General features: G+C 40.0%; 1 protein-coding gene across 2 annotated transcripts in view; it reads right to left on the reverse strand.

Annotated features, from left to right (window-relative positions):
• Nucleotides 1-1857: 1857 nt before the first annotated feature.
• Nucleotides 1858-14396, reverse strand: part of KIAA0408 (KIAA0408 ortholog) — a 40831-nt gene continuing 28292 nt past the window's right edge. For both annotated transcript variants that reach the window (XM_068231503.1, XM_068231502.1), the window contains exons 6-7: nt 11643-12822; nt 1858-6002 (exon numbers count right to left, since the gene is read on the reverse strand). In XM_068231503.1, coding sequence (XP_068087604.1) covers nt 5868-6002; nt 11643-12822 — 1315 coding nt within the window. In that variant the 3' untranslated portion in view covers nt 1858-5867. The remainder of the gene's footprint in view (nt 6003-11642; nt 12823-14396) is intronic.

Here is a 14396-nt window from a genome sequence, read left to right on the forward strand (position 1 = left end):
GTGTTGGTGGGCAGAAAAGGGGGAGAATCACTTATGTGCTACGTAGTATGGCTCTGCAGCAAGCTTTTAAAGCTGCAGAGCACTAAATGTAAAAAACAGCCTGGCCACTGGGGGGTGTAAGCCTATGGTCCTCAACTGGATACAAGGGAAATAGGGGTTTCCACTTAAGGCAGCAAAGCATGGCTGCACATCATGTAGGTGGAGCGGCGTGGCTGCACCAGGAAGACTGAATTTTCTGTACTGTATATGGAAAGCTGGGGCGGCACTACATGAAGGAAGGCAGTGCAGGCTGCATATAGAAGGAGGGGCCGCACAAGACAGTTGGTGCAGGAAATCAAAAACTAAAACCTAGCTTTGTGAATATAAATTTATAACACACATTATTACAAAAAAAATAATGTGCTATTATTTAAGGACCCTTACATGCAGCTATGATTAAGTCAGAACTACTGTATATTCTTATTGCATATGCAATGAGCATATTTTGCACTGGGATGGGGGGTCAATTGTATTCTGTTTATTGTGAATTTTTTTCCCTCACTTCTTTACAGCACGAGGGTCACAGACTGAACATACTTGACCCAATCTTGGCCCTAAGGAATGCTGAACTTAGTGCTTACTGAGAACCGACAAATAGAGTGATACATACTTTGTTAAAATGACTCTGACTGTCCTGCCCACTCTGCAAATTCAGATAACCTAAGGAATACCTCCACTTAGCACTAGAGTGATGTAGTTATAGGCTGGGGAATTCCCCCGGCCTATGATTGGCTGCTGGAAGTCACACAGAATTTCTCTACACAATCCTTAGAGATTTTAAAAATGAACAATCATGATTGGTCCACACCAGAGTGACTCTAGAAGTTGAAGAAAAAAAACTCATAAAAACCTCCACACAGTACAAATCTTCTAAATCAGGGAAATTGTGCATTGGATCTCATGCTAGTGATGCAATGACAGGTTCATCTCTGTGAGGAAGACAGGGCTCCGAGTCAGACTTGCACAGCAGGCACAGTTTAAATATATGTTGTGAAAAGACAGACTTGTAATATTCCATGAGGATATGTGTCGCAAGGAGCCCTTATCATCATGGTGGTATCCATTCTGATGCAGGCATCAATAAGTTTGCCATTTTCAAATCAGTATTATAACAGCATGAAAATAAAACAGACATACAGTACTTAAAGAAAACCTGTACTGAAAATTAAAAGTCAAAATAACCATACACAAGTCATACTTACCTGCTGTGTAGTCTATTCATCAATCTCTTTCTCCTCTCCTGTGTCCTGTTTGTCCACTGTGATCAATGGAATTCTCCGTCCTCCATTTTGAAAATGGCCATTACCCCATAACAGCTTCTTGGTCAGCACACAGTTAAACTGTAACATCGCCCACTTGAGCCATAGGGAAACATGGACACATCAGTTCTCCTCTCAGCTGTAACTGAGAGCAACTGATATATAACTGACAGCAACCGATATATTTCAGTTCTGACAAAATGTTGTCAGAACTGGAAGGGATTATTGTCAGAAGAAAATGGTGAGCTTCTGAGAGGAACTGATGGCAAGGTAACTATGTAATGTTCATTTGAAGTTACCTCATGTGTTTATTTTGAATAATTTTACTCAGTACAGGTTCTCTTTAAACTATAATGTTTGCATTGCACGCATGTTAATTAAATGAAGTTCATGATTGTGGCCCTGAAAATTTGGGACAATGGCGACCCAAACTTTACTGTATGTATAAGTATGAGCCTGATTTTCACTGCTGACTGTGTGTTTTCTGCCAAGACCACAGAATAGGTAATACAATGGCTTGAATAGCAATGCAAAAGGTCACATAAAAAGCAAAAGAACATTCTTAGGTGTCTGCAAACATTAATATATTTATTGTTTCAGAGAACACTTTATTCATACAGCCATATAAAACTCAATGCAGATCACAGAGAATTAAAGGCACCAAAGCTTGGTGGTTTTCAAATCTGACCACCCCTATTTTACATAAAATTAATAAATAGATTAAATGGATAATGCAGTGTAGTTTGAACATCAAATACTCACTCTGGACCAAACATAAAAAAACGTTAATATGCCAAGCGGTCTTAGTTGCATCTGGAGACAACATAGTGATATCATTATTTTGTAAATGATAAAGAAACCCTATTCTGCATGAGAACTGAGATAGATCTCACACACGGAGGAGGAAAATGTTAGACATGTCACTGACTTGTGAGCTAAAAAGAAAACGCACCAAGAACTAGCTCTTACGCAGTGTGGAGCATCTCTCTTCCTTGGCTTTGTTCCTTTATCTACTTTGAAGCTAGAGAGTAAAAATGTCTTCAGCTTCCTACACAAAAATGAGCTGTGATCTTTAATACAAAAAGGGAATTATCCACAAACATAAACGGCCACTCAGTTCTTTCTTTAATTATTGAAGGAAATTTACACCACCTGACTTACAACAATGCCTCTTACACCATCAGCATTTTAGAAATACACTCCATCAGAGCACAGCACGATGTTAACTTAATCAAAGCATGGATGTAATTTATGGTCAGTAACTGGAGATGATGAAAACATATTTGTAGGTGCATAGTGTAGGATCACTGGCTCCACAGCTATCATATGTCTTGGAGCTACCGATGCAATATTTATGTACACAAGCTGATGCCAAAATCCAGGCTACGCTTAGAGCTGTACTCCTAATATATCAATCAACAACGTTTACCCATTGGCTAAAAGATACAAAGATCATGCTAACGGGGTATTGATGGCAGTAACACGTGTCAGACCTCTCTCCCATCTACAGTTTACAGACACTCCAAAATAAACATAACAAAAAAAAACATCCTGTATTTATTACATCCTCTATTTCACTGGAAAAATGGATCAGACAATAGAATTAGGACTACTGTGACGCTACAGTTTGGCAAGTAACACTGAATGGTCCTATGCAACAGAAATAATAAACGTTTGGAATGGCTCTGCACCATAGAAAGCCATGTTATAAAATAAGCAGTATAACAAACTTAACTACTCTGGCAAACTACAGTAGATTTCATTCTAAATCCATGTGTTTCCCGGATGACTAAACATCATTGAGTAGTTAAGAGCAACAGTACCAATAGGCCTCTGATTAAAGTCATACAGGATCCATCAAGTTAAGTAGATTAGGTTCCTGACATCTACTGAGAAGAAACTCAGTTAAATCCACAATGGAATTCAATAAACTTCCATGAAAACCAAGAAGATACCATATAATACATATTAACTGAGAAACATGCCTTTGACTGAAGCCAATGTATATGTTAATGAGATTGTTTCTTCAGATGTATACAGTAAAAAGCATCATTAGCAGGTTAATAGAAGAAAGTGGCAAGTATATTAGATATATTGAATTTTTATTTGACAAAGAAAGAAAGCTAAGATTCATAAGAAGTGTATGGCCTGCAGTATATATGTAGTCATTGCCCCTGCAATGTTAGAACTTAGTACATGGCATACTTTGAAACATGCAAGATGGTCATGTGACATGCATATGACATTTACAACTGCTGAAAAGATTTAACAAAATGGAACTGTACAAATGTTTACTTCAATTTACCCAATAAGAACCACCCCTATAGAACAATAAAGTAATATAAAAATGTACAGAAATATGTTTCTGCTAGTCATAAAACACTGAAGGCTAGTATAAAGTAGTTTAAAAGGCCAGTCCATCAAATTGAGTTTTCTAGCTTTTTGAGGACACTAGACCAAGCCTGGGCAAAGTTTACATGGCCCGGGCCACATGCTGCGGACCACATCCCTAAAATAGTTTCTCTCCTCCCTCCATGCAAAGTCGCGAGCGGGTGATAAGCGTGGGTTACCACTCACCTGATCCAGCATTGCATCTCCATGGCAACAGGGCATCACGTGACATGCTGTCAGGATGTGTCAGTATATTACAGGCTGGCTGCCAGCATGTCATACGCTGGCACGTCATAACGACGACTCTGTAGGGAGGGAGAGGAATCCGGTCACCTAGCAGTGGAACGGATTTACAGTGCATGCAGGTCAGTTACGGCCCACGAGCCATTATTTGCCCAGCTCATCCAGTGATTTTTTATGTCTACTGCTGCACTTGGCTGCGAGATGTCTCCTGCAGTGATCATCACATCAGAACACCTGTCTTAATTTTAAAACATCTTGAATTTGTTTTATATTGCAGGGAACATAGCAACAAGAAAGGAAATAACTAACAACTTGCTCCTATGCAGTCAGCAACATAAACAGACATTACCACAGTAAAGGGATCTATAAACAAATTATACAAGAGAGGTAAGAAACTAATGAGGATTTCCTGACACAAAATAATCCCATGAATTCATTGTGGATGGACTAACCCTTTAAAAAAAGGCAATATTCTAAAATTCTCATTAAATAAATATGAGTTCCAACAGCACATGTTAAAGGAACATTACTTTTGACACAGCTATGTTTAAAAATGCACACCTCATTAATATGTCATAGTCATCTGTTCAGCCTCTGTTTAGCAGGAATGTGTTATAAAGGTTCTAGTACAGCTGATGTTTAAAATATATATTTCTTCTGTATGGTTTGTTTATTTGATTTATATCCCAGTCATGGAAAAGGCTGCACATTAGTTGAGAGTTCTGGGAAGCCAGAGGTTAGGCGGTTTCATTATTTAATACATTTTATTATAAATGGACACTGATAGACTGGGTGCCTGTTCATTTCAGAGTGAAACATCAGCAAAGATAACATCTCCTAATGTCTATTTCTCTGGTTCCATTAGATGCCCAAAACGTTCCTTTTCCCTCAACAGCCTAACCTAAACCTGGACCCCAGCCCTGTTCTTAGCCATAACTTTCCCATTTTCAAAATATAAAAGTAACAAACTATTCTTTAGCATTATCCTTTTTCTCCTTTTCCCCAGTAACTCTAACTGAAATCTCAGGCTTAATCTCAACCACTATTGATAGAGGGGCTCATGTTTTTAACAGCTTCAACACAGGCACTTTTGTTGTTGTTGAACTGACCTGAGGAAAGTGGCAAGTACCCATGAAATGCGATGTCTTAAACTTGTGCTGAATAAAAATGTTTACAAACAACACGGCTGCTGTCATTGTATCACAGGAAGAAATAACCATATTCTAAACTTTAGATAAGATATATAGACAAGTTACTTGTTATAGTTAGTTTTTCATCTCAGATCCGCTTTAAGAAACTTTGGGCATGATGCATGAAAGGCAGGCAGTGCACAGCCATTTTATCAGTCCCAACACCAGGGGAGCACCGCCTGTTGCCCTATTAGCACCACATGTGTTACCTGGGTAATGTGCATATTGCTATGGTAACAAGTCACCATAGCAATGAACAAAAGCAAAATTACCTTTCGTGCATCAGGCCTCATATGTAGTTGTTCCATCTACTGAAGTGTTTTAAAATATGATTTCTGACTGTCTGCTTCTGGTTGCTACACATCAGTGATCTTTGCATTGGCTTATGCAAGGATTTGTATTTTACTTGTCTTGAGTAACTGTTCATTTAACATGTGAAAAGGAAATATAATGCATTTATATTTTAAGAGCTTCTTAGATGATGAACTTGCATTTCTAGACCATCATTAGCTGCCTTTCAGATACACTGTTATCCTTTACCCACTATATTTCACATCAAGCAAAGTGCCATTCAGTAATGTTTGTTTTTTCTTTTTCTTACAGGTGTGTCGCCATCTTCCTGCACTTGTGCCTTTTGTTTATTTGTTAACAGTTTTTACTGCTGTACAGTTTTGGAAGTCAGTACATAATTGAGAACCAGCTTCATGGTTTTTCGTCAAGCTTTCCAATTCTGCTGGAGAAGATGTTAATGTGTTGCTCTTCTCACAGGAGGAGACAAGGGGGGAGATTTTGCTGAAGCCCATCTTGACGGTGGACGCTGATTTGCTGGCCTTGCAGGGCGAGAAAACCCTTTTCCATCTGATGATTTTGTCACAAACATCTACAACACAAAACATTCATGAAGTGTTAGTACAAGTGAAATGTAATATACCCATATTTGTGTCCAATGTAGATATTTAAACATGCTTTTTCCAGGGCTACTTGTTCACATCTAGGGCCTTTTCAGCCTTTTTTCAAGCGCAGGCGATTTTCAAAAATCGCCCACAAAACGCTTGTGCAATGATTCTCTATGAGAAGGTTCATTTCAGTGCGCTTCGTCTGTACCATTTTTGTGGCGATTTTGCTCTAATACCGCTCTAATGGAAGGTATAGAAACAATCAATTTTTGCGGCGATCACGTTCATGTTTTTAAAGGGAAGGTTCAAGCAAAATAAAAAAATGAGATTCACTTACCTGGGGCTTCTACCAGCCCCATGTAGCCATCCTGTGCCCTTGTAGTCACTCACTGCTGCTCCAGTCCCCCGCTGGCAGCTTTCTGACCTCGGAGGTCAGGGCCACATTGCATACATTTTTACGCATTCCAGCTAGTGCAGGAACAAAAATTTACGTGTTTCACCACTAACGCGTAAAAATGTATGTGTTAATGTTCCTGCACTAGCGGGAATGTGTAAAAATGTACGCAATTTGGCCCTGACCTCCGAGGTCAGAAAGCTGCCAGCGGGGGACTGGAGCAGCAGTGAGTGACTACAAGGGCACAGGATGGCCACATGGGGCTGGTAGAAGCCCCAGGTAAGTAAATCTCATTTTTTTTTTTTGCTTGGACCTTCCCTTTAAGAATAAATACATTGTATTTATTCTTTTCCGGGTCAAGGAGTTCACTTCCTGACTGATGTCAGGAGGTGACAAAACGGAATTGCTCTGCAAAATCGCTTACAAAAGTGCTTTGCAAAAATCTTAGCGTGCTGTGGAGCGCCACGAGGGGGGAAAAACGCTAAAAAAATAGAAAATCGCTGCCGTCATTTTGATCTTAGATGTGAACAAGGCCTTAAAGATGTTTTTTCTGTGCACGTAGTAATGTGGTGGTGTTTAAAACCATCTTTGAACATGCTGCCAGGGCTCCCCACTCTTTCAAGCTGACCAATGAGACTTTTCAGCAGGAATAATTCCCTAGGGATCAATAGGAAGCCTCAGCTGAAGACTTTAAGGACCACTCCAGTGAAAAAATTAAGCAGTTAAAATCAGGAAATGCTTTTAAATTCAAAGAAAACCTTGAGAATCCCCCACAAGGAGATAGACTACTCCAAAACCTGTCAGTTTGGTGTGTTTCTTTAAATATGCTTTAGCCAGGGCTTCTATTTTTGGATTGCAGTGGTAACTGTGTTACATAGTTTGGTTGAAGAAAGATATCCATCAAGCTCAGCAAACATTAACAACTTTTTGTTCTTTGTCTTTAGAGGAAATCTCATTGTTTTTAATTAAACCTTTTTTTGTATGGAGTACATGGCCCCTATTTAATTCCCTTTTTCTCCCACTAGGAAAGTATAGGGACTAAAAGAGACTTAAAAGCCCTCCTACTAAAAGCAATGCTCAGTATAGTTTGCCTTCTTAAAACAGAAGGTGATAGCAATAATTCAGCTTTAACTACTAGCCGACCGCATCACGCTGATGGGCGTGGCCGCGGCGGCAGCCCCAGGACCGCCTAACGCCGATCGGCGTAAAGTCCTGGGGCTCTGTTTTGCAGGAGATCGCACGCAGGCTGCGCGCGCATCTACTGCTTGGTGGGCGAAGCGGAGCTCCGCCTTCACTCTCCGCTCTGGGGACTGTTAAACGGTGAAACCGCTGTCTAATTACCCGTACAGCGCTGCGATCTACAGCAGCCTGAAGCCTATGACAGCTGATCATGGGGATTGGCTGGCAGGGGGAGGGAGGGAGGGGGGTTTACAATAATAAAAAAACAACCCTTTTTTTTATTTAAAAAATTTACAAAATAAACAAACAAACATCTGGGGGGGCGATCAGACCCCACCAACAGAGGGGGGGGGGGGGGGGGGGGGGAATCACTTGTGTGCTGTGTCATGTAGCCCTGAAGCTTGGCCTTAAAGAGACACTTAAGCCAGGAAAAAAAATGAGTTTTACTCACCTGGGGCTTCTACCAGCCCCCTGCAGCAGTCCTGTGCCCTCGCGGCCAACCACTAATCCTCTGGTCCCCCGCTGCCAGCTAGTTTCATTTTTGCCGACAGGCCCGTCAGGACTGGCCACGCGTAGGTTTTTACGCATTCCCGACTGCAATTAGTGCTATTGCGGACCGCAACGCGTACAAAAATACGCGTTGCCGCATTACGCACGCATAGATATGTGGCAACGCGTATTTTTGTACGCGTTGCTGGCCGCAATAGCGCTAATTACAGTCGGGAATGCGGAGAAAGCTACGCGTGGCCAGTCCTGACGGGCCTGTCGGCAAAAACGAAACTAGCTGGCAGCGGGGGACCAGAGGATTAGTGAGTGACTGCGAGGGCACAGGACTGCTGCAGGGGGCTGAGTGAAGCCCCAGGTGAGTAAAACTCATTTTTTTTTTCTGGCTTAAGGTTCACTTTAAAGCTGCAGTGGGCAATATAATGAAAAATGGCCTGTCTTTAGGGGAGTTTAACACTGCGGTCCTCAAGTAGTTAAGTGAGCAACTGTGGTTTCCCACAATGCATCACTACTGAATATGCAAATGATCTCCTTATGCCCCTGAAGCCAGGCTTACATCCAGAATCTCTGGTGTATAGCAAGCCTATAGCTTCTAATTTTACAGAGCCACATCAACCCAACAGGCAGATAGCTTTTATTTGGTCTTTTGGCCCTCATCAGTGCATGGCAGGAATTGATATACACCAGCGGTTCTGAATGTAAGCCCACTGCACTACCCTTTAGACTTAAACCTTTAAGACAGTCGTTTTTCTGCAGTGAAAGGAGAATTGATTAGTGCACATGAGAACCCCTGCATCCAATGTTGTCCAGCACCTACCCTGCAAATTAAGTTAACAACCAACTTAACATGGTGTATTTTTTAAGAAGTGAAGAATAGTTAGAAAGACTGCAAGAGTTTTATTTGTATCTGTTTTCTTCCAACTTTTTAGCCCACATATAAAACTAATTGTTAGAGGAGATCTACCCAAGGGTGGAGGAATTTCCAAGTCTGGCAGCTGTCACAGAGCAGGTGGTCCCCACTAGAAATGTATTTCCATCTCCTGTTACCCGGACAAACATAAAATGTTGGAATCCTCCTCTTTTCTATGCTAGTGTCTGTTGTCATAGGGATGGCAACTAAAGGCATAATTTTCCGAAGGGGAAACAGACAATAATAAAAACATTACAGAGGTTCAAACCAGCCTACATGGTAAAAAGTTTTGTCTTGACTTTAACAGCTACATAATGTGGACTTTTCCATTTAGGTAACAAAAACCATTACATGACACTTGCTTAATTCAAATGGTTTTTGTTGGATTCAGTTAAAATTTCAAGTGTAGCTGATAACTGTCATCTAATTAATTTTGGCCAGGTTAGAAACCCAGCACTGATTATTATTAATTGACCCTAAGTTTGTCTCTAGGCTACATACTGCTCTTTCCTAGTCCCAATTCACAGTCACATGCAAATGTTTAGTGAAAGAAAGCACCCATGTTTATAACAAAATGGCCTAAAAAAGTGGTTGAACTAAGCCGAAACATCCAGCCAGATCAACAAGCAAGGAGAAAGTCTAAAGACTCTTATACACGTAGGAGGGCTTTCACCAGGCAGGAATCAGGACTCAATCCCTCAGATAGTTTGCTAGCCCCCAGGCTAGCCCTGCGTTGTATTGCTATGCGGAGGGAGAAGAGGGCTGACGGAAAGCATAACAAGATGAGCAGTGTGAGACTAATGCACCTTAGCCAACACAACTTTTATATATACCGTATATATAATTTCTGTCTGCTCCATACAATACCTGTCACTCCACTCTGCACAGAACGGATCCGTGGTGATTGAGCCTTAAGGTGGCCACACACCATACAATTTTTTAAATATCTGTGCAATTCAAGAATAGCAATCAATTTTTCTGATTGTAACAATTCAAAAATCTGACCAATGTACCACACCCCTATGTTCAATTGTTCCCCCAACATGAATAAAATAATTCAAAGCTCAGAAAAAAATTGATTGGAACTGTACATCAAGTAATTGACAATCTATCACACACCATACAATTCTTGATAAAGTTGGTCTGAAATATCCAATATGTCCAATCTCCAAAAATCGGAAAAAAAGAAGGGAAATCCAATCGGATTTATCAATTGAAAACAAAGAAAAGCGCTTGATTTATCGGGACAACTGATCGTAATTATTGAATTGGCGAAAAATGTGATCTTTTAATTGTATGGTGTGTGGCCACACATCATACAATTTTTTTATTTTGATTTCATTTGAGCATTTCGATCCAATTTTCCAATTGATCAGAAGTTTCAATCAGAATATTCGAAGGTACCACTCACATATGTTCGAGATTGTTTCAATTTCAGGATAAAGGATCAAAAAATCCGAAAAAATTGGTTGGTAAGAAAAATCAAGTGAAAAAAGTGAATTGAGTTTGGTATGTACTGAATAGTTACATACTATTTTTTTCTGGTTGAATATAATTTCACAATCCATCACACACTATACAATTCTTGATAACATTGGTCTGAATTTTCCAAAATGTCCAATCTCAAAAAAATCGAAAAAAAACTCTGGGAAATTCAATTGGATTTCTCGATCGAAAAACAAATAAAAGGTTTCGATTTTTTGGGACTACCGATTCTATTTATTGAATTGGTGTAAAATTGGATCTTTTAATTGTATGGTGTGTGGCCACCCTAAGTGTCCTTTTACACTATATCAGTTGCAGATTTTCAAAGTAATGTCCATGTTTCCTAATAGCTCAATTCACATTATACATGTTTTTTACTGAAAGCTTTTTCCACAATGCACTGCTACGGAAAGTTAAAACGCATCTGTTTTTCAACATATTGTGTAAAAGAGGCCTTAGGCTACATTGGCAGTGGGGAATAGCGGTGCCACATTCCGGAAGCATTGTAACACGTCACACTGCAATGTAATCCCATGTAATGTTCACAGTGCAGGCAGCTCATTACCGCCAAACATTACCGCCAGATTGACTCCATTCTTCACTGCATGCAACGCAATGAGTGTCTATATGATTCCCATAAATTATTGTGAATGTATATATAAGACTGTAAAGTTGTAATCATAATGTACCAGCAGATGCTGGGATAGCCAAGTTCTGCAAAGTGTAGCATTTACTTTAGCAAGAAGTTTTGATTTAGGATGATACCATTTAATTTATTGGCTTAGAGATAAATAAGAGTAAGCATTTCAGCTTTTGAGCTTTCATGAGGCTGTATTTGTTTTAGATAAGCACTAGGAAACACCAGGAGCCCTCAGTGTTTATACTCCAAATGTAAGGGCTGCAGCAGTTTCCTTCAGTCTCAGGCACACTCAGACTCAAAGTATACTTTCTATTTTAAAATGCATGCTTTTCACTGTGAAACATGAAGGTTTAGCATTGCTATGCATTAAAAATAGCTCTGGAATTTATTAGTGTGGGACTGAGATCCATTTCTTCTGACGCTGACGTAAACCCTCGTATACTGAATATCCTGGAGGTTGTGTCACTGACATAGCATAACAATATACGTAGATGGGACAGTCATATTTTTACCTCGGGTAGCTTGAGACTCGCAGCATCCATTCGTGGCTGCCACTGGATGTCATTCTGTGAAACGTGTGCTTTGTGTTCGAGATGAAGCCTTTCCAAGCAATGGCTCAGTGTGTTAGAATTATTAGCCAACAGGAAGTCCGACTGTGTCCATTTGCTGTGAAACTGCTTAGTACCGCTGTAGGAAGCAACATTTTTGGTCTCGTAGCTTTTTAAAAGCTTTTCGACAACTCCGTAGTTGGACCTAGAATCTGCGGACCGTGGCCGCCCTGACAAGTTGAATCTTTTCCAGTTGTGTTCTTGTAAGACATTGTGGAAGCTGCTGGTATTTTGAGGGGGAAATGCATGGCTTAGTGGCGCTGTGGGTTTTGTAGTTTTGATAGAATTATGAAAACTGCCACTAGCACAAGCTTGATCACTGGTCTCTGATATTATGAGAGGGACGCTAGCTTTCTCACTACTTGGACATTCACTCTTCAAAACACTTGATGGCTTTTCTTCTATGGCTGGTACTACATCTAATAAGTCATCTAACACAGAATTTCCCTTGCCAGCCTTAAACACAGTCCTGTTAAACTCATCAATCTTGGCTGCTAATTTGCCATTCTTTATTGTATTAAAATACCTATACCCAGAACCCGCTGTGGAATGTTCTAGCGTCAAATCAGGGTGTAAATTAATGGAACAGAAAAGCTCGTCTTCTGACAATGAGATATTTTGCTTATTCATTTCTGGAGTTAAGCTGTTAGCATTTAAGTTGTTAAACAAAGTGTCTGTCAACTCTCCATCTTCAAGCTCTCCTAGGTCACACAGCCACTGAGCATGGAACAGATCATCATTATGGTTACTCAGACTAAAGTCGGAAACTTGATCCTCAACGCGTAAAGAATTTTGGATTAGATTGGCAGTGGATTTCTTATTCATATCAGGAGGTTTAGAGCTTGGTATGTCCAATGATAATTTCCATGGTGATAAGTCTGGGTCTTGAGATACTAACGGTGTTATAGTTGCGCTTGACGTATAAGCCAGGCTGGGTGAGAAAGCTTCCAATGATTTAGATTTTACACTGTTCACATTATCATATTGCTTGAGTCTTGACATTCTAGGGCAATTCACGGGCTTCCTGTCAGCTTTTATATGCGGTTTGTTCTTGGAATCCCCCTCCCCTGGATCTGGTACAGTCCTGGACATAAGAAAAGGGAAAATATGTTAGCTATAGCATTCATTGTTTCAGATACAGCAATGTTATAAGTAAAATCTTCTGATATAACTTTAAGGCCTCTTTCACAGTGCAACGTTAAAGTCGCATGTTAGAAAATGTTTGAACGTGGACTAACGCACAGCAATACTAAGTCTGTGCAACATTCACAGTGCACACGTTGCGTTTGTGTGTAACGTGTAGCATTATTAGAAAGTGCTGCATGCTGTGCGTTATACACGTTATTAACTGCATTGGTCTGTTTGCACATGCTCAGTAATGACTTGGAAGCATACTTTTCATTGCCTGTATGCTCTACTGTATGCGACGATAACGGAGAATTAAGTTGCGTTGTGAGTTTTTGGGGCGTTGCTTAGTTAGTTTGCATTGCGACTTTAACGTCGCATCAAAACGCAACGTCCTGCTGTAAAGGTAGCCTAAAAATAAAGCTTTTGAGAGAGAAGACATTGTTTAAAACCAACCAACCAATGCTAGATTCTGCAGTGGGAAAAAGCTTAATAACCGTTGTATATCTGCGGAGAATCACAAATTGAAATAGCTACAGCTACTAGAAACCCTGAGTTGAGAACAGACAGGATCTTCACTCCACAAGGTAGACGCTGACTGATTAGTAATTTCTCCGAAATGGTATAATCACAGGTTACTCATCTACAAATACTGGATACTGGCTGCTGATACTCATATAAGCAGCTTTTCTACAATATGTAGTAAGAACACTCTGTGTAAAGCAGACCTTTGGTTATTTTGGAGAAGAAATTGGCATCAAAGAAACATTGAGGCTGCAACTACTCAACTTCTTTTGAAATATCTAGTTGTCTGGCTATAAAGCACGTTATGTAATTGTAAAACTATCAGTAATTCAATGGGAATAAGTAAGCAGGTCAGAAGAGTCTAAACATTTGATGTGCATACTTCTATACTGTGACATACAGGTAGAAATATGATACCCAGAGGACCAGCATTATAGACATTTCCTAAAAATGAACCTGAAAATGGGAAGCAGAGTGCTAAATGTTGTTGTTACAACATAGATCATGTTGTGCATTGCTAGGAGCGTACATGTTGAGTCCCACATATCGAAGTACTTACACATGAGCATTAATAGAGTGTAAAGTCGCATATATTTGGGCTTGCTTCTTTTTGTTTTTCATATAATTAGGAGATTATATAGCTTTGGTCATTGTAGTGAAGGTTTTTGATGCTAATGCTATTCATATAAGAACAAATGACAAAGCAATTTCTAAGGAAATGTGGATATGCAAGAGGCTTATTAGCTGCAAACAGTGACTTTTGCAAAATGATATGGTGGTAAGGTAACCTTGCAATGTATCTTGATACAAAAAGTTGTGGTTGTGCATTATGGTTTAGAGCTGATTTTGTAGTGCACCTCTAGTACAATTTGCTGTTTTATGTACCTTGGCTGTTATGTGCTATGGCATTATTTACCTCCCCCCCATTCACTGGTCCTACCTAACCCCTAATGATTTCCCCCACACCTCCACCACAGCCTTTTGTGTGTATTGCACTACTCATTCACC

This window comes from Hyperolius riggenbachi, chromosome 4 (genome assembly GCF_040937935.1).
Source record: "Hyperolius riggenbachi isolate aHypRig1 chromosome 4, aHypRig1.pri, whole genome shotgun sequence".
Classification (NCBI taxonomy): Eukaryota; Metazoa; Chordata; class Amphibia; order Anura; family Hyperoliidae; genus Hyperolius; species Hyperolius riggenbachi.